Raw genomic sequence first — 27,560 nt, 5'->3', positions numbered from 1 at the left:
TCAGGAGGGGGGCAGTGTAGTAGGGGGAGAAGCACAGTGTAGTAAGGTTGGGAGCGGGGCAATGTAGTGGGCAGGAGGGTTAGTGTAGGGCAGGGTTAATGTAGTGGGGTGGGGCAGTGTAGTGGGTGGGCAGGGTTAATGTAGTGGTGGTGGGGCAGTGTTGTGGGTGGGCAGGGTTGTGACCCTGACTGCCTCACCCATAAACTAGAAATCTCAAGCTTAAGTACAGCCCACACGTAGCTTAAATGCGTAGCAAACAAATTACAAATGAGTTCATGGATGATTGCACACGCCCTTCATTAAAACACAAAAGTGTGTATATTTTCAGTACCTTGTTCTTCCATACAGAGCGAGCTCCTGGTTCCTGGCCAGCTGAGTGGCTAATGCTGTCTTCAGACCTGCCACCAGGTTTTTGTAGTAAGTAGTTGAGTCCCCGTCAGCGGGAGGTTCTGCAGATTTCTGACAAAACCAATCACATACAATCTTTGTTTACACATTCTTACAATTTAATTCTAAGTTTTCTAACTTTCAGAACTGAGAACTAAAGCAAGATCGGTATCATGCAACAAGTTTGTCTCTTTTTTTAAATTGTACAAAGTGAATACAAGATCATCTTACTGGTCTTATTTAAAAGAGCAGAAAATTTAAAAACATGACACTATAGGCTGAAAAGAGCACATCTTTTTCTGTCTGGGGGTGCCTTAAGCATAATTTTGCAATTTCTCCTCGCCATACAAGTAAAGTCTGAAAACAGCAAAGCTGCCATAAATCGCTGAGTCCATCACATCCTCTATCTTTAACACCTTGTAAATTATGCTGGGGGGTGTGTTACCTCTCAGCCAATGAGAGTCGTTAAAACTGCCGGCTTGTTCGTGTTAACTCGGTACCTACGTCCAACATTCCGGTTTCCCGATTGTCAAGCAGAAAACAAACTGTACTGTTCGCTACCTTCTGGGAAGAAGAGTTCTACTGGAAATGTACACACTGCGCTTCGGCAGTTTTCGATGGCAATTCTCCTCCTAACACAGAAGACTTCAGGACTAGTTCTTAGACAAAATGGAGTCACACACTGCGAATTTTGGCGCTGACTTTATTTCTAATTTATCAACTTGAGGTACATATTAGAATTTTTTTATGGCATGCACCTGCGAGGAAATACATACTCTTTGCAATGGTATTTCATTGATATTTAAATTTTCTTCTGCTTTAACTCTGATCTTAAAGAATAGGAACAGAACCAATCACTGTTTGGAAGGGTAGATGTAGGATGAAAGCTGTAAAAGTAAAATTTTATAATCCTTATTTGCTCCTAAAAAAACACTTTTTCAGGTGAATTGATAGGGCAAATACAGCAGACATCTGAGCCCTTCACTTGTATAAGGAAGCAGTAAGCAGATGACGAGGTGAAAGATAACATGGGAAGGAATAAGGAAAGATCAGATGATGTTCTGAGAATGTCTCCTAATAACTGGAAATTATATTTAAATTATTTATCTGATTGGTGTTTTACGCTATACTCAAGAATATTTCACTTATACGATGATGGCCAGCATTAGGGTGGGAGGAAACTGAGCAGAGCCCGGATGAAACCGAAGACCATCCGCAAGTTGCTGACAGACCTTTCCACGTACGGCTGGGGAGGAATCCAGCATGAGGTGGGCATCAACTCACGGCAAGTGTTTTGGAGTGCTAACCCCTACAGAGGCCCCCAGAAAGTTATAGTACGCACGACAACATAAAAACATACCGCACAAAACCTGGTTTTGGATTTATGAAGCCATTAAGCAGAATTTTATAATAACTCCCACGTTCTTTAGACAAAACAGCAAATACCCAGATGTCTGCCATTTAAAATCGAAAATGGTGTAAACAAGACCTGTTGTCTGTCACAATACATCTATAGTTGTACTGCAGTTGTCCAAACACGTTTTCCAAATTGTTATTTAAATATTCATCCTATAACGTTCCATCAGTGAAACTGTATGTGAGCTTAAAGAGTGTCGGTGCACTGCACCAGTGGTTAGTGGTGTCGGTGCACTGCACCAGTGGTTAGTGGTGTCGGTAAACTGCACCAGTGGTTAGTGGTGCCGATGCATAACACCAGTGGTTAGTGGTGCCGGTGCACTGCACCAGTGGTTAGTGGTGTTGGTGCACTGCACCAGTGGTTAGTGGTGCCGGTGCATTCCACCAGTGGTTAGTGGTGCCTGTGCACTGCACCAGTAGTTAGCAGTGTCAGTGCACTGCACCAGTGGTTAGTCGTGCCGGTGCACTGCGCCAGTGGTTAGTGGTGCCGGTGCATAGCACCAGATGTACCTACCTCAAGCCAAGCGTTTGCATCAGCATTCATCTGCATTTCTTTCTTTCTTGCCTCTCTCTCTTTCTGAGAACCAGCAAACATCGGACTGGGTGCTAGGAAGGAAGAAGAAGCCGAATTCAAGAGGACATTTTACACCTAAAAACCCTAGATCTCAATAGTAGAGTACGTTTTCTCTGACAATGACAAATTGATTGTAAGCTGTATTGCCCGCTGCTCTCTCGTAATGCCAGAGCCATAACTACGTTACCAGTTTGCCCACAGCTTGCCATCACAAATACAAAAATGAACAACACATTAAACAGCTTCAACTCGAAATTATTCAACGAGGGAACTGGTTCCTCAATAATGTTTATAGAAGTACAAGCTCAGTTTGACCCTAACTGCGGAATTTCCATGGCACCATTAGAGGCAGCACATCGTAAAGAACCGGCCCCAAGATCACTAAGCCATCTCGTAACACCATGGGTCAGTCAGTCAGGTTTTGACACCTTATCTTTTAACACCATGGGTCAGTAGGTAAGTTTTCAACATCTTATCTTATAACACCATGGGTCAGTCTGTCAAGTTTTTGACACCTTATCTTGTAACACCATGCATCAGTCGGTCATGTTTTTGACACCTTATCTAGAAACACCATGGGTCAGTTGGACAAGTTTTCGACACCTTATCTTGTAACACTGTGGGTTAATCTGTCACGTTTCAACACCTTATCTTGTAACACCATGGGTCAGTCGGCCATGTTTTTGACACCTTATCTAGAAACACCATGGATCAGTCGGACAAGTTTTCGACACCGTATCTTGTAACACCGTGGGTTAGTCTGTCACGTTTTCCACACCTTACTCTTGTAACACCATGGGTCAGTCGGCCATGTTTTTGACACCTTATCTAGAAACACCATGGGTCAGTCGGACAAGTTTTCGACACCTTATCTTGTAACACCGTGGGTTAGTCTGTCACGTTTTCCACACCTTACTCTTGTAACACCATGGGTCAGTCAGCCATGTTTTTGACGTCCTACCATTTAACTTAGGCCTGCCAGTAGGCTATTTACCTGAAAAGGGGGTTGAGTATGGAAGATGACATTTAATTTCAGCCGGATGCAGTAGCTATTGCAAACATCTGCACTTGTTAAAGAACACCTGAAAGCCTGAAACTCCCTTACCTGCTAAGCCCATTCCCCCTGCGGGATACATTTTCCCTAAGTACTGACTGGCAGGCTAAAACAGACAGAATAATGACAATGTTATGGAATTCAACCACATTAAAAGCCTGTTAAAACATCAATTGTTTCCATCAGTATCATTCAATTATTTCTTTATTTGATTGGTGTATGACTTATACAACGACAGCCAGTATTATGATGGGAGGAAGCCAGCAAGGAAAATCCATGACCATTCACTGGTTGCTGACAGACCTTCCCACGTGCAAGCATGGCCTGAGAGAAAGCCAGTATGAGCTGGACTTGAACTCACAGCAACCACATTGGTGAGAGACTCCTGGGTCATTTTGCCGCACTAGCATGCTGACCACTTCATCAGCCGTGGAGGGCCCTTCCTTCGGTATTAACGCTGATCATTGTCTTAAGGTAACCAAATTAAACCTACTATATTGCCGAATTTATAAGGCATTTAGTGAGCGAGGGAGTGCTCATAAGTCGTACTTAACAATTTTTCAGTCATATGAGCTGGACTTGAACTCACAGCAACCACATTGGTGAGAGACTCCTGGGTCATTTTGCCGCACTAGCATGCTGACCACTTCATCAGCCGTGGAGGGCCCTTCCTTCGGTATTAACGCTGATCATTGTCTTAAGGTAACCAAATTAAACCTACTATATTGCCGAATTTATAAGGCATTTAGTGAGCGAGGGAGTGCTCATAAGTCGTACTTAACAATTTTTCAGTCATTTGACGACGAAGGAATCCTTAGAGTGCATGTAATGTGCCTCCTTGTTGCAGGACGGATTTCCACCGCTCTTTTATCTAGTGCGGCTTCATTGAGACGACTTAATGAAGACAAGTAAGCTGCCCCGCCCGAGCCATTATACTGATACTGGTCAACCAACTGTTGCACTATCCCCTTCAAACTGAACGCCAAGCAAGGAAGTTACAACTTCCTCTTTCAAGGCCTTAGGTGTGACTCAACCCAGGATTGACCCTGGATCTACCACTCCTGAAGCGGACGCTCTATCAACTGTGCTATTGGAGAGGGTTAAATAAGGCATTTAAGGGGCAAGTAGGGCAGTCCCCCCTCAATCCGACAAAGCGGGGGTCTTCCCGTGGTACATAACACAGTAGGAGTTCTGTACTAAATCTCTAACATTATAAGAAATGGTGTACAGATATTTTGTCAAGGCTGAAGGAGATACATACCGACATTTCACTCTGATCATGTCGTACGTCTCTTAGAGCATTTGAAAAAGCACCAAATTCTCCTATTAGTATACCTAAAAAACATACATTGTCATGGAAATCATTTAATTTTTTCATTTTTCCAAAGATCAGACTACTGGCCAACAATGAGGTCTCAAAAGTGTAATCTGCGATTGTCCCATGGGTCTGTCACAAAAGTTACATGGTCAGATATGCTAGAATCGTGTCCCATGGGTCTGTCACAAAAGTTACATGGTCAGATATGCTAGAATCGTGTCCCATGGGTCTGTCACAAAAGTTACATGGTCAGATATGCTAGAATCGTGTCCCATGGGTCTGTCACAAAAGTTACATGGTCAGATATGCTAGAATCATTCCACTACTTGCCCAAGGGAGGTTAATCTCCCCCTAATCCTTATTTAGAAATGCATCAGGTTCACATATACACTGACAAAAAAAACAACTTTAGGTCATTTGTTTTAGCTGCAGAAAGATGCATTTTAGAAATGTACATACATCAAAGCTTACTTGATTACTTGATGCTGGCTTTGACACATTTATTACATTTCAGACATTTTGGGGGAATGGGTGGATACCAAAGTAAAGAAGGGTTCGAGCTGTTATTTTTAGTGAAATTGTCTGGTCACTTTTTTCTTTTTTTCAAAAGTTTAAATGGCTGGATTAGTTTAAATGGCTGGATTACTTGATTACTTGATGCTGGGTTTGACATATTTATTACATTTCAGGCATTTTGGGGGAATGGGTGGATACCAAAGTAAAGAAGGGTTCGAGCTGTTATTTTTAGTGAAATTGTCTAGTCACTTTTTGTTTTCAAAAGTTTAAATGGCTGGATTAGTTTAAATGGCTGGATTACTTGATTACTTGATGCTGGCTTTGACATATGTCTTACATTTCAGGTGTTTTGGGGGATGGGTGGATACCAAAGTAAAGAAGGGTTCGAGCTGTTATTTTTAGTGAAATTGTCTAGTCACTTTTTGTTTTCAAAAGTTTAAATGGCTGGATTAGTTTAAATGGCTGGATTACTTGATTACTTGATGTAAGAAGGGTTCGAGTGAAATTGTCTGCATGGATCAAGATCGGAGCAAAGCTGAGAGTTACGCCAGTATGCCCAGACCTCTGTAAATCTGGCCCCCCCCCCCCCCCCCCTCCCTACAAAAAAAAAGTGACTAGACAATTTCACTAAAAATAACAGCTCGAACCCTTCTTTACTTTGGTATCCACCCATTCCCCAAAACGCCAGACATGTAAAGAAACAGACATGATTGTGGTGAACCAAGAAAATAGCTGAAATTTACTATCATAGCCCAAAAAGTCCGGGGTCCAGGGGCCGCCTAGGCCCCGGAAGCTAGAAAAATCTGCGGAAAACAGGTAAATTAATCGAAACTGAACAAAGAAAAAGCGGAATTCCGCTAAAAAGCGGAAAAAAATCATGTCTGAAGAAATATGTCAAAGCCAGCATCAAGTGATCAGGTAATGCAGCCATTTAAACTTTTGAATCAAACAAGCCAAACCAATGTCTGACATGTTTTGAACTCAAACTGCCGTCAAATCCCCACTGGCTGTTCAAAAATTTCTTCCGACATAACTTTTCGTTCTGAATTTTTCTTTGCTTTATCGACTTAAAATTTTAGGGTACTATAGAAAAATTCAGATTTCAATGTCAAGCTAAAAAGTAAACTGAATGTCATATTTAGCAGTGTGAAAGAGCAGCATTATCTAAACAAGGCCTTCAGATAATACCGGTAGCTCGCCTGATCGAGCAGTGTTCAAGTCATGTGATAAATTCAAATATTGACCTCTCACCCACAAAACAGTAGAATGACTGACACTGTCATACACAGATTTTATCCTCTAATTACGCAGTGCTAATATCTTGCCGATAAATCAAAAAGACCAAAATTATTACACTATCACAACTATGACTGTTTATCGTATGCAATAAGGATTGCAGAGCAGTGACTTCATGTGTTATGGAGCTGTAAATCACTGTGATGGTAAAAAGGACACTGTGGGGAGTTAGCGCACAACTTCACCACAAAGGTCTTTGATATGCTAATCACGAACTGCATTTGGCAATCCATGTACTATGGAAGGTAATTGCAAACCCTGAGAATAGCTGAGCAAAATGTTGAGCTATGAGGTAAAAAGACTTCCTTGGTCTTTGATATGCAAATCGTTACCGATAATTGGCTATCTGTGTACTATGGGTGGTAACTGCAATCCTCTGATTAGCCACTGCAATCCTCTGATTAGCCACTGCAATCCTATGATCGGCCACTGCAATCCTATGATCACCCACTGCAATCCTATGATCGGCCACTGCAATCCTATGATCGGCCACTGCAATCCTATGATCGGCCACTGCAATCCTATGATCGGCCACTGCAATCCTATGATCACCCACTGCAATCCTATGATCGGCCACTGCAATCCTATGATCACCCACTGCAATCCTATGATCGGCCACTGCAATCCTATGATCGGCCACTGCAATCCTATGATCACCCACTGCAATCCTATGATCACCCACTGCAATCCTATGATCACCCACTGCAATCCTCTAATCCTCTTGACACTGCCACCGACAGTATCTGATGCCCCTCTCCCTACACCGACCCCCCCCCCAACCCACCCCCACCCAAACCTTGTCCACAAAAAAAAAAATAACAACAACTACATCACATCATACCATCATCTTGTTCGTCCTCTTCAACATAGTCTCCAGAGAAGACCTGGAAGTTGTACTGAGACGTCTGAAAATCGTATCTGGACGTCTGATCCATAGACTGATCATACGGATCCAGGTATCCTTGTTGCCCGTACATTCCTTGTTGTCCGTACATTCCTTGTTGTCCGTACATTCCTTTTTGATCAAACCCTGCTTGTTGATCGACCAATCCCTGCTGACTCGCACCTCTGCTTTGATCCACTGGGAACTGAGGGGTGTAAGGATGCTGTCCCGCCTGCACCACCGGGGATTCATACTGGGAATCTGGGGATTCCTCATACTGCCCGCCAACTTTTTGGGGATCATAGGCCTCTACCTGATCTTGTGACCCAAGTCTTGGACGACCTTGATGTGCTGGCACAACACCCCGAGCACCTTCAACAAGTACATTTAAATACTGGAGTGAGTGAGCAAGTGAGTGCTTGGGGTTCAACATCGTACTTAACAATTTTTCAGTCCTATGACAAAGAAGGAATCATTAGAGTGTATGTAATGTGCCTCCTTTGTTGCAGGACAGATTTCCACCGCTCTTTTATCTAGTGCTGCTTCACTGAGACACCTTACAAGCAAGTCAAGTAAATCACCCCACCCGAGGCATTATACTGACATGGGTCAACCAGATGTTACACTATCCCTTTCATGCTGAACGCCAAGCGAGGAAGTTACAACTTCCTGTTTTGAAGTCTTAGGTGTGACTCGACCCAGGACCTGTCACAGTGACAATAAGTTTACAATCACATTCAAGTCAATATCCAGGCATGCATGTCTATGTTTGTAAAATCTGCACATTTACTTGGCCTTTCCATAATCAAAACTCAGGATTTTAAATACTGGAATATTATAGTTCATCAACACAAGATGAAATCAGGACACGAAATTGTTTAATTTGTTTAATTTAATCACCCTTAATACTGATACTATAACCAAGGAAGTATATACTGTCTTTTCATTTTTACTTATTTCTTATTCTGACTGTACATTTATCTACCTTCCATTTATTTTTGCTTTCTTCAGTTTTGCAACCTTTGTAATATCAAGATCTGGTCTTGGAAATAAAAGGCTGACTAACCGACATAACCTTGACCTTGAAAGTATTTTTAACGAGCCCTGAAAGAATTTTCAGCTTGATTACAAACTCGGACCATGCTTATATTCTTACACAGTACAAGCCTACATGTATACACCGAGCTGTTCTAATCTTGAAAATTAAATTTACTCTTGAAGACTGATTTTACCCCTTCTTGCAAAATGGAATTTAACCTCAAACATCTATAAAATTTCCGTAATTAAGTTAACTAATCTGGGCAAATATAAAATAATAAGATCAGTTTCATCCTTTTAAAATGCTGCACACCTCTGCCCTTTCTTCCCTGACCATACTGATCCCAGGCCCGTACTGTGCGAATTTGGCCCGTTTGTTGTTGTGGGGAATTCTGTATTCTTTCCAGCTCACTCTGCAACTCATTAATCTTTGTCTCCAGGCCGTTAACTTCTTTCTCTTTGAGTTTCCATTTCTCCTCAAGTTCTTTGGCTTTTTTCTTCATCAAACTGGAGCCTTCAGCCTCCTCCTGAGATGACAAACAAAATTAGGAGAAATTATCAAAAGTAAGGTCATTTGGGGGGCAAAATTCTAAAAAAAAATTTGACAACTTATTCTTGAGCATGTTCATTTGGATGAAAACAGAACAATGAGGAACTGGTAAACTCTGACAGCAGCATCCAGACACCATTTTACAGACAAACATCAAACGTTTTTTCCCCATTTGATTACTTAAAGGATGCCACATTACAGGCAGCATGATATTACATTACAGACAGATATATCGTAACATTGCACATGTTGAGCTGCAATCCATTTTCATGTAACAAATTTGTCCCCTTACACTCACATCTGTCCTTTTACACACCCATACCTGTCCCCTTACATACTTCCACCTGTCCTCTTACATACTGATACCTGTCCCCTTACACACTCGCATCTGTCCTCTTTCATACTCACACCTGTCCCCTCACATACTCACACCTGTCTCTTTACATACTCACACCTGTCCCTTTACACACCCACATCTGTCCCTTTGTCTACTCACCTGTCCCCTTACATACTCACATCTGTCCCCTTACATACTCACACCTGTCCCCTTACATACTCACACCTGTCCCCTTACATACTCACACCTGTCTCTTTACATACTCACACCTGTCCCCTTACACACCCACATCTGTCCCTCTGTCTACTCACCTGTCCCCTTACATACTCACACACGTCCCCTTGCATACTCACATCTGTTCCCTTCAGTTCCGACACCTGTTTCGTCAGATCTATCATTCGTCTTTGCATTTCAGTGGCCTCTTTCTCTAGTCTCTCTTTCACAGACTTGCTGTTTTCAATTCTCTGTTGAATAAACAAACAGGCCACATGTAAGTAAAATGTTACATCCTTCAGTGTGAAGCATTGCCAATCGACAGTTTTTTGCCAATAAACGGAGTGTGCATGTGTGGTGTGGTACATATGCCTTATATCACAGAAAAACCTTAAAATGGTGATGGGAGACACTCATCATCACTCAACTCACTCATCACCCAAGCTTCGCGATACCACATCACCACAACAGAGTGGTCTCCCTTTGTATCTTGATGTCGTCGCCTTGTAACACTTTTAAAATGTGAAGACATAGACATGTACATCATAAAAAAAATAATTAAACAGGATTAGATTTATCACCTAAATTATGGTACTGGATTGGGATGGGATCTATTGTTGAGCAAAAAATAATGATATTCCCTTGATAGTTTTGTCCAAATTTGAACACTGCTATGTTCATTTGTTTATTTATTTATTTGATTGGTGTTTTACGCCGTACTCAAGAATATTTCACTTATACAACGGCGGCCAGCATTATGGTGGGTGAAAAGCAGGCAGAGCTTGGGGGAACCCACGACCATCCGCAGGTTGCTGGCCGACCTTACCACTTACAGCTGGAGAGGAAGCCAACATGAGCTGGACTTGAACTCACAGCGACCGCATTAGTGAGAGGCTTCTGGGTCATTACGCTGCGCTAGCGCGCTAACCAACTGAGCCACGGAGGCCCCACTGCTATGTTAAAGGTAGGCAAGTAGTTCTACCTTGGCGTAAAGTGGCGTCATCATTCCGCACTGGGGCGTTGCTGTTGAGAACGGTGTATTTTACATGCATCTGGCGAATGGCACTTGATTACTTCAGGCAGCCTGATTCCCTTCACCCACAAAAGAAACCCCTTCTTTGCATATAGGAGAAAAATTCTTGACTATGACATAAAAATAAATACATGGACGTAAAGAAACTCTGAGCTGATGTTCAGCACGTGGTATAATATTGTTACAACCCTACGAAACTATGATACTTTTATAATATTTCTCATCAGAGATGCAACAATGGCCAACCTTCATTCTCATTCATTTCTTTATTTCATCGTTTCATTGTTGCCATACTCATTCATTTATTTATTTCATTGTTTCATTGTTGCCATACTCATTCATTTCTTTATTTCATTGTTTCATTGTTGCCATACTCATTCATTTCTTTATTTCATTGTTGCCATACTCAAGAATTTTTCACCTGTACCATGTTGATTTCTACTGTGGACTTTAACAGGAATCCAGAATGCCCAGCGTAGACTACAGGCCTTTCGCAATTTTCTGACTAACTTTTCCACATGTGATGCATGGAGATATGCAAGTCATATCCGTAAAAGACAAACATCTCCACATGACACTCCACAAACGTCCCCGCGTGTGCTTATTGTTGTCAATGTCTCAAAAGCAGTAAGAGTGGTGAAATGTATTGTACAAATCTTGTTTCCAAGGCAGGATTTGAACCCGCACCTTGAGTTGAACAGAAATATTTCTGATGGCTTGTTTACCTTCTTCAGATCTGTGAGTACTTTCTTCGTCTGGAGGTGCGTTGCATTTTTCTTCATCACTGCCTGCATCAGGTGTCGATACTGACGAAATCCAGTGCGTAGAGCTGAGGCATGGAAACACAAAAAACAAGAGACGACATTACAATATTGCTGCTTTTGCTTCTTTTTAACGTTTTCCAAATCCACATTTTCTGACAATTTAAGAGTGCATTACAAGTTATGTCCTATTTATTGATACTGTACATGTCATAATCTATATCCCGTCATAATTCTCAAAAATTTAATTTTAATTCAAAATGATAGGACAGACATGTGAACAAGGGTCCATACCATAACCTGGAAATCTTCCTCTAAAGCGTGACTTCCCCTTAACGCATAACTGAGTAATACACCTAACCTTCTTATGTCAGTTCCCACCATTTGGCCAAAACAAATCTAAAAACTGACAGATCAAGTTGCCAGAGAAACTGTGAAACTAGCTTGACAGTGAACAGCATTCATGCAGTTATGGCCCACGACCAAGATAGGCATAGCCCCATCTGGGCGCTTCGGGGAGGATAACTCAGAGATACAATTCAGTGGGCCATACATTACACGCAAGTAATGGACAATGTCACTGAGTTATCCCCCCTTGGAGAGCCACACACAAACCTGATAAATAAATTTTGTCTTGATTCCCTTTTTGCATAAATTGATGTAGAAATTGTGCAGTAAATTTAGAGCCTGAGAGCAGTCACCTGTCTTCAGTCCAAAGCACAACTTTTATACTCAAGGTAAAAAATATGTTGTCTCAGTTGCTTTCAAACAGTTTACAAATGCGTTTGTCTTCGGAGACTCAGAAGAGTCAGGTACCGTATCTAATTCTAATATCTAATTAAAACCTAATCTGTCAACTTTTTACATCTTGCTTAAAGTGATACAGAACCGACACTGATTGACTGAAAGTGGAGAGAGATTCCTGGGTTCAATTTTGCAGCCTTGATCATGCTTGAATAGCTGTACCATGCCTAAAATAAAGCCTAGGGAAGGCATAGCCTGAGCTGTCTATGTCTCAAACCAGCCAATCAGAATCGGTTCTATATACCCTTTAACATGTTTAAGGGATATAGAATCGATGCTGACTGGCTAACAGTGAAGATAGGATTTCCTAGGTTCAATGCTGAAGACCTGGTCACCCTTGAACAAATCTGGCATACCTAAAATTTAGCTTAGGTTTGGCATACATGTAGCCTGGACTATCTCTTACATTAGCCAATCATCCCTTTAACTGATGAGTTTTATTATCAACCTTAGCCAAATATCTACCAGTATACCCCCTAGAATGTAGTCATGTAGTCACCAGTGGTAACTAGAATCCAGATATCCCCCTTCCGTTTCCCAGAATTTTCAAAAATAAAAGAAAGAAAACTAAGAAAACTTTCAAAGAAACGACAGGATGTCATGTTGCTCAGTTTGGCTTATAAATTATATTATTTTTACATAGGGGCCTCCGTGGCTCAGTCGGTTAGCGCGCTAGCGCAACATAATGACCCAAGAGCCTCTCACCAATGCGGTCCCTGTGAGTTCAAGTCCAGCTTATGCTGGCTTCCTTTCCGGCTGTACGTGGGAAGGTCTGACAGCAAAGTGTGGATGGTCATGCTTTTCCCCCGGGCTCTGACCGGTTTCCTCCCACCATAATGCTGGCCGCCGCCGCATGAGTGAAATATTCTTGAGTACGGCGTAAAACACCAATCAAATAAACAAATAAATAAATATTATTATATAAACTTGTTTCTTGGACCCTTTATGTTGTGCATTGATTGCAATACATGTGTTTTTTCACTTGGAATGGAGAATGCAGCAATCAGAAAAGACTACAGTGCACATAAAAATCCATTATAGCACCAAGCACTTGAACAGGACTAACTATGAAAACAATTACCCGATTGTATTTAAACTTCAGCATGCACAAGTTTATATGATAGGGATGATGTATGGTAAGTTTCATCGAAATCGACGCAGTAGTTTGGGAGGAGATGCATGTACAAAATCATGTCTACAGACAGACAGGGTGATTCCGGTATACCCCGTCCCCTTCCCCTAGCTTTTTCCCTAACATTTCCCCAACTTTTAGACCTGTTTTAGACCTGTTAAAACACAACTTTTGGAAGCTGTCGTGTTTTCACAGTGATATTTTTTGTCTGTCCGTCAGCAACTTTATGGAAAAACTTCTTTTGGGTTTGGGCTAAGTGTTGTGCAAAGCCAATCCGTTATATTTTGTTGTTGTGTAAATGTATATTTATCTTTAACCAAGCAAAACCAGTATTGTTTAGAAGAGTGATGTCCCTTTGCTGGAACTCTTTTTTTTTTTTTTTTTTGCAGCAAAGGGAGGCCGCGATGGACACGTAGTGGGTGTCAGGTTCTGTAACTCATGGTGAAGCCACGTAACTCCTCCTGGTGAAGCCACGCAACCCCTCCTGGTGAAGCCACGCAACCTCTCCTGGTGAAGCCACGCAACCTCTCCTGGTGAAGCCACGTAACCCCTTCTGGTGAAGCCACGTAACCCCTCCTGGTGAAGCCACGTAACTCCTCCTGGTGAAGCCACGCAACTCCTCCTGGTGAAGCCACGCAACTCCTCCTGGTGAAGCCACGCAACCCCTCCTGGTGAAGCCACGCAACCCCTCCTGGTGAAGCCACGCAACTCCTCCTGGTGAAGCCACGCAACCCCTTCTGGTGAAGCCACGTAACCCCTTCTGGTGAAGCCACGTAACTCCTCCTGGTGAAGCCACGCAACCCCTCCTGGTGAAGCCACGCAACTCCTCCTGGTGAAGCCACGCAACCCCTCCTGGTGAAGCCACGCAACTCCTCCTGGTGAAGCCACGCAACTCCTCCTGGTGAAGCCACGCAACCCCTCCTGGTGAAGCCACGTAACCCCTTCTGGTGAAGCCACGTAACCCCTCCTGGTGAAGCCACGTAACTCCTCCTGGTGAAGCCACGCAACTCCTCCTGGTGAAGCCACGCAACCCCTCCTGGTGAAGCCACGCAACCCCTTCTGGTGAAGCCACGCAACTCCTCCTGGTGAAGCCACGTAACCCCTTCTGGTGAAGCCACGTAACTCCTCCTGGTGAAGCCACGCAACGCCTCCTGGTGAAGCCACGCAACCCCTCCTGATGAAGCCACGCAACTCCTCCTGGTGAAGCCACGCAACTCCTCCTGGTGAAGCCACGCAACCCCTCCTGGTGAAGCCACGCAACTCCTCCTGGTGAAGCCACGTAACCCCTTCTGGTGAAGCCACGTAACTCCTCCTGGTGAAGCCACGCAACGCCTCCTGGTGAAGCCACGCAACTCCTCCTGGTGAAGCCACGTAACTCCTCCTGGTGAAGCCACGTAGCAAGTTTCAATACAACACGATAAACTGTTAAACGATAAACGAAAACGCCAGGAGAACCCATCAATGACAGACTGACATGCACACAGACTGACAGAAAAGGGTTAAACGTGTATTTATTTTATTTATTTGATTTGAGTTTTACGCCGTACTTAAAAATATTTCACTTATACAACGGCGGTATATCAGGGGGAAACCCTCAACCATCCGCAGGTTGCTGGAAGACCTCCCACGCACAGCGGAGAGAAAACCAGCAGGAGCTGGACTTGAACACACTGCGACAGCATTGGTGGTAGGCTGCTGAATCACTGTTCCACCCTGGGATGCTAACCCACTAAACCTGCAGTCCCTTCCACTACTCACGGGGACCAAATATTTCACAAATATAAATCATTAATAATTTTACATGTATAGGTGCTCACCGTTTTTGTATGCTGGATTTTTAAACCATCGAATTGCATCCTCAAACACAGCACCAACATTGTTGATGGCAGCATTCCACTTTTCGTTTGACTTCAGCAATGCAGACTCTGAAATATTCAACCACAGTTTCAATCATTACTCAAAAAAGCTGATATTACCTTTTCTCACAATGTAACCTCAATATTTCCACTTGCGAGCAATATATTATTGTCATAATCATCTAGTGAAATTATGGTTTCTGACTTCAAGTAGCCAATCAACACAAAGCTTTCAAAGTAGCAGAGTAATATTCTGAACCAGTTAATGCCCTCAATCTTATTTCAGCAATGTCAATTGGTCAACGTCATAGGGCATTAACCAATGACAATCACGTTCACAAACTGTGACAATTTTTATGTAAAATAGCTGGCTATGACCTTTCCACTCAGAGCCACGACCTCGGCGATTCCTTTTATGTAAACGGTAACAGATAACAGGTGGTCACAGTGAATGGATGATGGACAAAATTCAAAGACAGAAAGCACCGACAACGGAAAACAACACTTTCTGACATGCAGAAGAGTTGCTTAGACAGAGGAAAAACAACTTCTTGGGTAATAACTGGTGTGTTATTCATTAACTGACAGTGTGTAAAGGTCAAACCATTTTCAGCCCAAAATAAAATTTTTAGAAATAAAACATGCAGAAATAAAATTTTGAAGGATTGTTCTTTTCATTAAAAAGACATTAAGTCTGTACTGGTATTCATGTTTCTTTAGATATAACTTCAGTCTACAGACTTCTGAAGTTCTGACTTCAGAATAAACAGCCTGTTGAAGTAAAACCATAGCATACCACCGAGATGAATTACTAGTTTTTGCTAAAAATCTCACATACCAGTACTTAACTAAAAAGTATGCGCACATCTGCAGGTTTCCCTTCTTGTCACTTTTGAAGTCTGAATTAATGAAGTAAACACCATAGTGAAAATTGAACTGAATAATTCCACAAATCTTAAGAGTGAGTGAGTGAGTGCTTGGAGTTCAAACGTCGTACTTCACAATTTTTCAGTCATATGACGATGATGAAATCCTTACAGCGGCATAGTGAAGACTAATCAAACTAATGACGAATGAACTCCTACTTTGTTATATACCAACCAGAGTTTGTATATATTTAAACCATAATTTACCTTCCCTGCTGTTAAAAAATTTAGCTGGCCCGTCGGGCTTTTTTAGCAACTCCCGTCAGCCTGGCAAAGATTTCACTTCGTTATTACTACTACCTGTGGTATATGATTCAATACTGGATATATTTTCGCTGGAATTTTTTTTCGCGGCAAATTATTGACTGCGAAATCCACGAAATTAGTTCCATGCAAAAATTAAGTACTTCACAGTATTTTCTATGATTGTCTTAACGACTGGTCACTTTTCCTGTCATTGTCACCTTTATTGTCATGGTCACCTTTATTGTCATGGTCACCTTTATTGCCATGGTCACCTTTATTGTCATTGTGTTTTGTAACACTGATCATGACATCCACTCGACAAAAACTTGCTCCCCGCCCGGCTCCATCTTTGACTGCTACCACGTACCAGAGCAAGCCGGGTCAGCGGTGCACATGTACACAACTGCGGGAATGATCTTCCCAGAAATTTAAAATGTATTTTTGAAGATAAGTGTTTTTTTAATATGTAAATAATATGCTTTCGAATAAAACGGCTGATTTCTTTTACTTGTCAGCTATGAGCATTAGTCATCAAGAGGCTTTACACCACCTATGTTTGGTAATGTTTGTGTCCCATTTTTAAACAGTACAAAGGCTTCTGATCTCACATATATTCGTGACTACGAAAAAGACAGGGAAACTCGATTCTTGATGACCTGGCGTGTTTCAACGACTTAAAAAGTGAAAAGTTGCGTAGTGTGAGAAAAATGTTATAAAACTCGAGTGCCTGTGTTACAACGGATTTGACTCTCGTCTAAAAGTTTTCACAATCACAGGCCAGAGGATAGTGATTCTGAAAATTAATAGACTGGAGTGATATCCGTCGTAACACACGGTTTCTCGTTGTATAACCTCTATATATTACATCACATATCATTTCTTATCACCAACAATTTATTTATAGTTTTTGTGAATGTCTCAGCCGATTTTGAATTTATTTTCCAGTCAAACCGTTTCCAACCTTAACCTTACCTTCAAACACTTGAACTTTCACAGTTTTACGCCCACCTCTGTGAACACCAAAACAATTACAATAACGTTAAGAGAAAGAAAAGTAAAAATCCTATGCATAAATTATCCCATAATAAACCCAAAGAGATCTACACAGGCTTAGATGGTTAAAGAGTTGGACATGAAACCACACTGGTGAGAGCCTGGCACGCTAACCACTTCCACAACAGAGGCCCAGCCTGTCGATTTAAGTTAGCAGATTTGCCGGATACCTATAGTACAGGTGCATGGTTTACTGCAGGCATCCTAGTGTCTGCCACTGATAAACCCTTACTGCCATCAATAAGTCAAAAAACATTTCCTGAGCAGGGTGTTACAGTGGTACAAATCAAATAAATAAATAAATGAACTCACATGATATTAATCAGACGGGAAGGGAGGCAGCCCAGTGCCTCCACACCACGATGACTGATACATTAATTACGTACACTTTTTACCTGACTTACATGTTCATTGTCAATTCCATTTTATGATCCAGTTAGGTCTTCAGACTTTACAAACAACGTGGAGTAAAGAAGTGTTCAAACTTGCATTGGGAATTCTAAAATCTATTTTTTGTTGATCATGTAGGCCAAGCTCTCTTCACTGTGCAATGATCCATCCGTCTCTAGTTGCCCCTAAAATGGCTGACGACTCATACACAGCAATCTAGGGCGGCAGAACTTCTGATGTGAAGCTACGCGATCCATCGTCCTATCATATGCTGGTGAAATACGGCTACAGCATAGAGAGTCAAACCATAGCAGCAACGACAGAGTGATAGCTGGCCAATGATCACAAGTAACCGGTGAAATACGGCTACAGCATAGAGAGTCAAACCACAGCAGCAATGACAGTGTGATAGCTGGCCAATGGTCACACGTAACCGGTGAAATACGGCTACAGCACAGAGTGTCAAACCACAGTAGCAACAACAGAGTGATAGCTGGCAACTGGTCACACGTAACCGGTGAAATACAGCTACAGCATAGAGAGTAAAACCACAGCAGCAATGACAGTGTGAGAGCTGGCAAATGGTCACACGTAACCGGTGAAATACGGCTACAGCATAGAGAGTCAAACCACAGCAGCAATGACAGTGTGATAGCTGGCAAATGGTCACATGTAACCAACGAAATACAACCCATCAATTTACTTCAGTTAGGGTTTTATTCTAACTGTTCAGGTGCATGTTTAAGTAGTGGTAAACTTTTCTTACGAAATTAAGCAGAATGAAGTAAAAGAAAAAAAAAACAAAAAACATTTATTCGACATCACGGGTCTAGAACTTCTCAAAATGTTGTGTTGTCATCACGTTTAACATACACTAAAAATGCCAAGAGACCCAGGCCTCTGGGATTATCAGTCTAAGACCAATAGACCACTCAGAATTCAGTGAAAGGTACATGTACATTTGGGTCAAAGGTGACATTTTACGTCATATATTGTCACCGACTCTCTTATGGTAAGAGTTTTGCCCTTAAGGGCCCTTCAGCACATGGCCTCGGATCACGAAGCCATCTTAGACTTGGATAATCAAAATTTCTAATCACTCCAAAACTGTCACCCGTTATTTCTTACAGAACAAGGTCAAAATATTTCTTGATAATGTAAACTCTGCCTGGGTAAGTTAATGTAGAACAAATTTCAGCTAAATAACGGAAAAGAAGGCACAGTAAGTTTAGTGATTGAAATTTTGACTAAGATGTCCGTGCAACGTCAACAAATTTGACTCACCCGTGAAATAAGCCCGTTTTATTTATAAGCTGATGAAGCATATCCAAGAACTTTGTCACGGTTTCATCATAATGATTCAGCGCATCCCTGAAAACATGAGCAGTTCCTTTTTTTTTCATCCACATTTATTTCATCACCCTAAGATTAATAAAAACCTGGCTCTCTTCATGTCAGGATGCATGAGAGAATTCATGAATTTGTTGAAAACCCAAAACTGAATTGAAATGATAGTGGGTATGTTTGCCGTTCAAAAGTTGAAGTGTGCATTTATAATGCAAGATGTAAAAAATTAAATTTGTGAGTGTACATTTACGGTGCAACATCTTAACGCTGCAAACTGTGAGTGTACATATAGCGAGATGTGAAGAGTGGAAACTATGAGCATAAATTTGTATTACAAGGTGTCGAGAGTGGAAACTGAGTGTAAATTTGTATTACAAGGTGTCAAGAGTGCAAATTATGAGCGTAAATTTGTATCACAAGATGTCAAGAGTGCAAACTATGAGTGTAAATTTGTATTACTAGATGTCAAGAGTGCAAACTATAAGCATAAATGTGTATTGCAAGATCTCAAGAGTGCAAACTATGAGTGTAAATTTGTATTACAAGATGTCAAGAGTGCAAACTGTGGGTGTAAATTTTTATTACAAGATCTCAAGAGTGCACACTATGAGTGTAAATTTGTCAAGAGTGCACACTATGAGTGTAAATTTGTATTACAAGATTCAAGAGTGCACACTATGAGTGTAAATTTATATTACAAGATGTCAAGAGTGCAAACTATGTGTAAATTTTTTTTTACAAGATCTAAAGAGTGCACACTATGAGTGTAAATTTGTCAAGAGTGCACACTATGAGTGTAAATTTGTATTACAAGATTCAAGAGTGCACACTATGAGTGTAAATTTGTATTACAAGACGTCAGGAAAAACCGACACCACCTGCATTAACCAACACTAAAATCTAAACCTATTAAAGTGCGGGACCATTATTTGACCCTCTCCAAAACCAGAAATCAGGATTTTACTTTCCATGATTTCTAAGGATGGAAAAAAAATAATTTCAAGCACTTCCAGGAATCAAACTTTTTCCAACGATTCAAAAAGTTACAGCCTGTGATGACAACTACAGGTACGTTAAGTTTTAAACAAAGCTACCTAACAGTAAATGTACTCAACTATAAAAAAAAACAGATATATTTTGACACAAATTGACATCAACCAATTTTTGTGCCCAGACTGCTTGTCACTCGATTCTGGTTACCACGGCAACACTCACGTCACTTGGATATAATTCTCCTCATGCTCTTCCATGTTGTATTCTTCATCAAAATCATCCTCTTCTTCCTCGCCTTTCTCTGCGTTATCAAATGTAATCTGCAGGTAAAAATAACCCCAACCATTCTCACCAATTTTCTCATTTGACGTTTTTTTAGGCCATACTAGAAAATGTTTGGTTCACATAGCAAGACACACCCCATCTGGAAAACTATGGTAGGTTGGTTGGACATTTTTTTTTTTTTTTCACTCTATACATTTTTGCATGAAAAGTTAATTGCACTGGAAATGACAAAATAAAACATTTTTTATAAGAAATGACTCAATAAAAAAGAAAAACTGAGTAGCACCTCATTTCACTAGGTGGGTAGAGTTACATAAAACAAACATGTTTAAAGATGGCCTTTGAGATAATTTCACCACTTTCACGTCTACCCAAATTTTTTTGTGGCGCAAACTTGGATAATATACACTGATGGCTGCCTGCAAACTGTTAATTCTAATGATATGTGCACTGATTTGGTAAACTACACTCAAATAAATTAAGCAAGTTTACTGCAATGACAAAACAGCAGTTCGAATATACTGAGAATTTTAAATAAAGTTCTGCCCCTTGCATTATTTCACTAAGCTGACGAACTGACGTATGGATAAACAAGTAGGAGCCAAGTAGGAGCTGTCCACGTACAATACGCTGAGAAACCCCACAGAACACCCGAGCTGCTGGTGGACTCTGTTAATTGACAGTTGTGTAACAGCTATTTTGACCACAGTGCCCGCATTCCAAGGACGTTTTGATGAAAAAAGCACACAATTTTGACCGCTTACAAAAATCTCGGCCGCAATTTGTGTAAGTCAAGTTAAACTTGTCTCAAGGTTTCAAAATTGCGGCACATTTTACATCTACAAGTGCACAGTTTGCAGCTTTACGTCATCAACCAGTACTGCCCTGGTTCCAGGCACATTCGGAATTCTGCTATTCACACAAACATAACCCACTTACATGAAAAAAATACACGTCACCTGCATTGTACAAGTGAAAAAATTATTGAATATGGCGTCAAACGACAATCAAATAAATAAATATATTAAATAATTCAATAAAATATTCCCGTTTGCCTGGAATAATGATAATTATATTCTGTTTTAAAAATAACTCCAACTGACATGATTGCTGCCAACCAAGATGAGGACATTACTGTTAATTGTCAGTCTCTATATTAATGGCATATTAAATGTTTTATCCCATACTCAAGAATCACTTCACTTATATGACGCCAGCCAGCATTATGGTGGGAGGAAACCAGGCAAAGCCCGGGCAAAACCCACTACCATCTGCAGGTTGCGGCTAGACTTGAACTCACAGTGACGGCATTGGTGACAAGCTCCTGGGTAACTGTGTTGGCGTGCTAATCACCTTGGAAGCAAATTAAATTGTTAAAAATTCTTACTACTACTATTACATGTAGTAAAATGAATATCCTTACTACTGTTACATGTGGTAAAATGAATATCCTTACTACTGTTACATGTAGTAAAATGAATATCCTTACTACTGTTACATGTGGTAAAATGAATATCCTTACTACTGTTACATGTAGTAAAATGAATATCCTTACTACTGTTACATGTAGTAAAATGAACATCCTTACTACTGTTACATGTGGTAAAATGAATATCCTTACTACTGTTACATGAAGTAAAATGAATATCCTTACTACTGTTACTTGTGGTAAAATGAATACCCTTACTTCTGTTACATGTAATAAAATGAATATCCTTACTACTGTTACATGTAGTAAAATGAATATCCTTACTACTGTTACATGTGGTAAAATGAATATCCTTCAATTCCTGGTACCTATTTGGCATGTTATGGCTGTAGAAATTGTCAGTGCCATATAAGTGCCACAGGCATTTGTGTGAAACGTTTTGTTGTATTTCCAATCTCCTCATCTTATTTTTTTCACAATCCTTAACTCTTCCTCAGGACATCCATGTGTAATAAAATATTTATGCAAAATAAAGTTTCGATGACATGAATGCACTCATAATGACCTCAAAACTTAGCATCAGAGGTCAACGAGACCATATCATCCCAAGGCCTGATTTGTGCACACCATTAGCTTTGAAACTCAAACATATACTTGGATGATTTTATAAATCTTCACCACAGAAATTGCTCCACTTTTTCTATTTATTCATTTGACGGATGTTTTATGCCGCACTCAAGAATATTCCCCTTTTTCTATAACTCAACATGCTACCTGCATATAACAATGATACAACTGTACAGCATCTCTTTGTTAATTTTTCTCAAAAATTAGCAAATCTTAACCAGATTGAGAAAACTGACCGCCTTAATGGCACAGCTACATTCTTGTCGCTATCATACAGCTTATAATTAGCTTATTAATGCAGTTTTTTTGAGGTATTATTCTTTCAGAGATGTGCTGAGGAAAGAATTCTGTTTCACATGATATATATATACACAAATCACGAATGCTGATTGTATAAAACAGATGTCAGACAGTCCATTACAGTTCTCATATTTAAAAGCCATAATCAGCTCATCCTTCACTCAAAATCTACATAAATATCTCACTTATAAACACACTCAGACAAAACTCGTGTACAATCTGGTTACATGTAAATAATTTGTTGGCAAAACAATGAGTAAACAGGAAGGGTTTTCTTCCCGAGAACATTATTAGCCAAATATCACACGCATATGGCTATTTGTCACAAACAAATCACATTGCCTAGCCATTAAAGGTCATGTTTTTAGGAGTGAGCAGAGCTGTGGTTCCAAATAGGCGGGATCTCGGCTGAAAATGGCTAACGGCGAGTTTCAAGTTTAAAGCAGCATGAGCTAGTTGCCGACCTATACCTACCAGACAGATTTTAATTTTGTAAAATGATCTGGAAAGCCCAAGGGCAAGTTGTCCAAAAGTGTATTAAAAGAGAGTTAAGCCAGGCCTGGATCTTAATACCAGTCTAGGCCTAATACAAAACTAATGGTACTTTAGTCCAGACTAAAGTTAATACTGGCCTTAACTGCTAAAACACTATTGAACACCTGGGCCAAGGATATACCTATATAATTTAAGAGGTTACTCTGAAGAAATTTGCATATTTATAGATACAGGAAAAACAGGTATATGCACAGGAGATAGTTTTGATGATATTGTGTATTTTATTTATTACGCAAATCTTTAACTTCAATTTAGATCTCTGGACATTTCTGCGACTCTCAATGCTGGATGTCATGTTATCCTACAGTCTATCGCCTAGAAGTTAGTTGCTGCTGTTGTGAGGTGTCCTGCATACGGGGAATACTGACCTGCCTCCTTTAACAGAAGAGATCCCATTTCACGTGTCAAAAACTAATTTTGTTTTGATGTCATAGCTGCTGCCACGTGTCTATAGGGATGTAATTCAGACAAGGCCATTTGAACGAGCCATGAGAACAACTTACTCAAATAAGTCATTCACGGCACTTTCCACTGATAAAAAAAAGTGATACAGTTACAACAAATGTACACAGATTAACAAATATAATTTCAAAAAAAAAAAAAAAATACATTGGCTAGGCTGGAGCTAAAAATGGCATTTGAATGTTATATCATGGAGACTAGATTTATGGCAGTTTACCAGTTTGTGATCTTTCCACAACCAGTCGTTTACTTGCGTCAGTAGATTGAGACGGCACGCACAATCCTCTATAAAGTCCATCACCTTCTCCTTCACAATTTTCTGCTGAGACATCTAAGGGTGAAAAAACAATAACACATAAAATCTTTCCACTGTATTCACTTTCATGTTTGGAAAAGCTGTAAAATATAAAACAAGAAAGGTAATCCACTAACAAGTTCATATATTTAAATGATCCCAGTGTACTTACTCTAATGAAATCTAGCAACAAGATATGTTTCAAAAAATACGTGGATAAGCTGTAACAAAACAAGGGAGGTAATCCACCAACAAATTTATATTTAAATCTTGCCAGAGTATTATATATAAAAAAAAATTAATAATTGAGCAACTTTTTTTTTTCAGCTGAGCGGTGTAAATAACACGAACTGAGAAGTATCGTGAGCCCATGCAAGTTTAGTTGAGACAAGGTTGAGGCTCTCACAAACTAATGCAGCTAAAAAATATATATGACTTTACAGAATATGCTAACTGGAAGGCCAGACCCCAATATGCAAGATGTTCATACATTCAAATTTAGCAACTACCGCAGTATCACACCTTCAGTTTTAGTCACTTTAGCCTGCCACTTTGTCCAAACCTGTTTGATCTCGCAAGAATATTGAAACACCCCCTAATTCGGTTTATAAGCCGAATAGCTGATTCCAGTTCCCATGATTGAGAGCAAACAAATCCACGCGCCTGTGTTAAAGCACTATGACCCTCAGCAGTTACAAGCATAGTTCAGCAAAATCCGTCAATTTCATTCCACTCATTGGGACTGACACTTTACACGAGTTCAAGGATATGTCAGTTTCAAGTCGAAAATTTAGAAAAATACACTTTAAGTAACTGGATTGGAGTTGAGTTTCAGGCTGTTGCTGAAGACTGTAATGATCATCAATAGACGTAAATGATCCCGCGCTTTTGCTTATCCCACCTGTGGCACCTTACACACCAGTATCCTGAAGCAACACTCAAAACTGACAGTTACTTCTGGCTTATTGAAAACTGTAAAGCAAGGGAGGTAATCCACTAGGACTGATATAACCACCAAACCCTCAACCACATGTCAATGTGTATTTCTGGTCTTACTTGCATGTGTAAATTTAAATTTTGAGGTTTGACTTTTTTAATTTGTATTACAATGCAGAGGAACCTACAGTTATCGAATGAAATAAGAAACTTCCACGTAAACTTTAATAAACACAAATTCATAACTCAAAGAAATATGGATTTGTTCTCCTGGAAAAATTGGATTTAAAATAGAACTTCTTCGAAACAATTTAAAATTTTTGAAGAAACAAATTAAGCTGCATGCACAGATCATTTAACACATATCCAGTGTGTTCCTCTCAACTGCTATCTTCAAAAAGCGACAGATAAAAGAGTGGAGTCACTGATATATTGACAACCTTTTGTAGCAGAGACAAAACTGAGCAGCAATTCAGTTTTTCATATCAAATTATTTATTTATTTATTTATTTGATTGGTGCTTTATGCCTTACTCAAGAATATTTCACTTATATGACGGCAGCCAGCATTATGGTGGGAGGAAACCGGGCAGAGCCCAGGGGAAACCCACGACCATGCGTAGGTTGCAGGCAGACCTTCCCATGTACCTCCGGAAAGGAAGCCAGCATGAGCTGGACTTGAACTCACAGCGACTGTATTTTTCATATCAAATGGAATGAATGTTCAATAATTTTGCCTAAGTCATACCTCTGGATACAATGGTTTCATACAATAGCTAACAATTAAGGGATGAGGATAGTTCTTAAAATATATAAAATATCTTTATTAAAATATTTAAACAATATGGCATGACGTAGGCCACTAAATTATGATATTACCACGTTCATGTCCAATGATTCAGGTGTAAATGTGCACTCATAGCAAGTGTATACTCACACGCAACAACTTCTCTCGGAGTGGAAATGACTTTGACTTCTTACCATCCTGTAAGCATGTTTTTTCATTTAATATAAATAAAATAACAATTTAAATTTAATATTTAACATGAGTTTTGAAATGACCTTTATATTCACTATGTTGTAGATTCTTCATTGCAGAACCTCAATGTTTTTTGCATTTTAAATTCATTGTTAAAAAAAAAGTCAAACACAAAAAGATAAAAATCATGAAAACTGTATTTGGAATCTGCATGAAATGGTCTTTCAGATGTACTTTATGTAAAGGCAGTTTTCTTTATAAGAATAGAAATTTCTCAGTTCAATTATACTCATCTTCTTGTAATCAAGCTTATTTATTTCATTGGTGTTTTACGCTGGTACTCAAGATAAATATTTCACATTTTTACAACGACGGCCAGCATTATGGTGGGCAGAAATGGCAGAACCCGGGGGGAAACCCATAACCATCCGCATGTTGCTGCCAGACCTTCCCACGTGCAACCGGAGCTAAAGGAATGAGGTGAACATAGAGATCTACTGAAAAATACACAATATTACTAATTACAGGCACTGCCATCTTCAAATAGTTGGAGTTCACGGTCCAATTATTAGAAGATCGTACAGCCTGTGTATTTGTATATATAGTTTATCCTCATTACAAAAATCATGGTTAAAATCAACCGAAACCTTTACGGCAAAATTCCGAGGCAATACTATTTGAGAGTTTTCTTGTCTTTTAACACTGCATGCATGAACTTCATCAGCTGCACTAAAATATATTAAAAAATGTTAAAAAAACAACCCATACAGTACCTCATCCATTTCAACATTTCTTATGACCTGTAAGCAAAGAAAGAACAACACTTGAAATGTAGACATACTAACCACAAAAAAATGTTATTTTTCACACTAATCTGCCATTTTCAAATGTATCTCCCTATATGACAAAGAAGTACATGTATATAGGCCTACTGCATGTAAAACAAAATTTTGTCCATCACTAAGTCCTTCATTTTCCTTGATTCTAAGAATTCTAATAGAGTTTATTTGAGAGGTAGGATGATGTCCCACAGGAAAATGTTTTCACACCAAAAATGATACTTTATGAATTACTTGCCTCAAATTTTTTTTTTTTTTTTTTAAAAGAAACTTTGGAAAAGTCCTCGATAAGCTGGAATTAAAAAAGTCCAGATGAACACCCACCTTTACGACCCGTTCTTGGATTTTGGTCACCTCTTCCAAGATTTCTTCTTTCTTTCGTCTCTGCCGGCTATTTTCCAGCTGGTTGAACACACTGTCTGCCGTGAGAGATGACAAAATCTTGTACTCCAGATCATCCAAATCCTCTGGCATCAGTGGTTCCATAACCATCGAATCGGATTTCGGAGCTGGAGTTGGAGCTTTTATTATTTCTGGTGGTCCTTTCTGCGCCCTAACTTTTCTCTGGATTACGCGATTCGGGCGCTTCACAGCAAAAACTGTCACAGAAAAGAAAATATACATATATATACTGTTATACATACTATTAATGTATATTTATTTTATTTATTTGACTGGTGTTTTATCCCGTACTCAAGAATATTTCATTTATACGCCGGCGGCCAGTGGGA

At 40.0% G+C, this 27,560-nt stretch overlaps 1 protein-coding gene across 1 annotated transcript in view; it reads right to left on the bottom strand.

Annotated features, from left to right (window-relative positions):
• LOC135464417 (uncharacterized) overlaps positions 1-25,138 on the bottom strand; it is a 36,553-nt gene extending 11,415 nt beyond the window's left edge. The window contains exons 1-14 of the mRNA XM_064741843.1: positions 25,133-25,138; positions 23,999-24,112; positions 20,346-20,443; positions 19,068-19,154; positions 17,313-17,350; positions 15,130-15,237; positions 11,341-11,444; positions 9,723-9,833; positions 8,796-9,009; positions 7,403-7,816; positions 4,693-4,766; positions 3,483-3,537; positions 2,318-2,409; positions 332-459 (exon numbers count right to left, since the gene is read on the bottom strand). Of these exons, the coding sequence (XP_064597913.1) occupies positions 332-459; positions 2,318-2,409; positions 3,483-3,537; positions 4,693-4,766; positions 7,403-7,816; positions 8,796-9,009; positions 9,723-9,833; positions 11,341-11,444; positions 15,130-15,237; positions 17,313-17,350; positions 19,068-19,154; positions 20,346-20,443; positions 23,999-24,112; positions 25,133-25,138 (1,643 nt within the window). The remainder of the gene's footprint in view (positions 1-331; positions 460-2,317; positions 2,410-3,482; positions 3,538-4,692; positions 4,767-7,402; positions 7,817-8,795; positions 9,010-9,722; positions 9,834-11,340; positions 11,445-15,129; positions 15,238-17,312; positions 17,351-19,067; positions 19,155-20,345; positions 20,444-23,998; positions 24,113-25,132) is intronic.
• Between the last annotated feature and the right edge of the window lie 2,422 nt (positions 25,139-27,560).

This window comes from Liolophura sinensis, chromosome 4, assembly GCF_032854445.1.
Source record: "Liolophura sinensis isolate JHLJ2023 chromosome 4, CUHK_Ljap_v2, whole genome shotgun sequence".
NCBI lineage: Eukaryota > Metazoa > Mollusca > Polyplacophora > Chitonida > Chitonidae > Liolophura > Liolophura sinensis.
The sequence above is the reverse complement of the archived record's forward strand: the minus strand, read 5'-3'. Positions and strand labels throughout refer to the sequence as shown.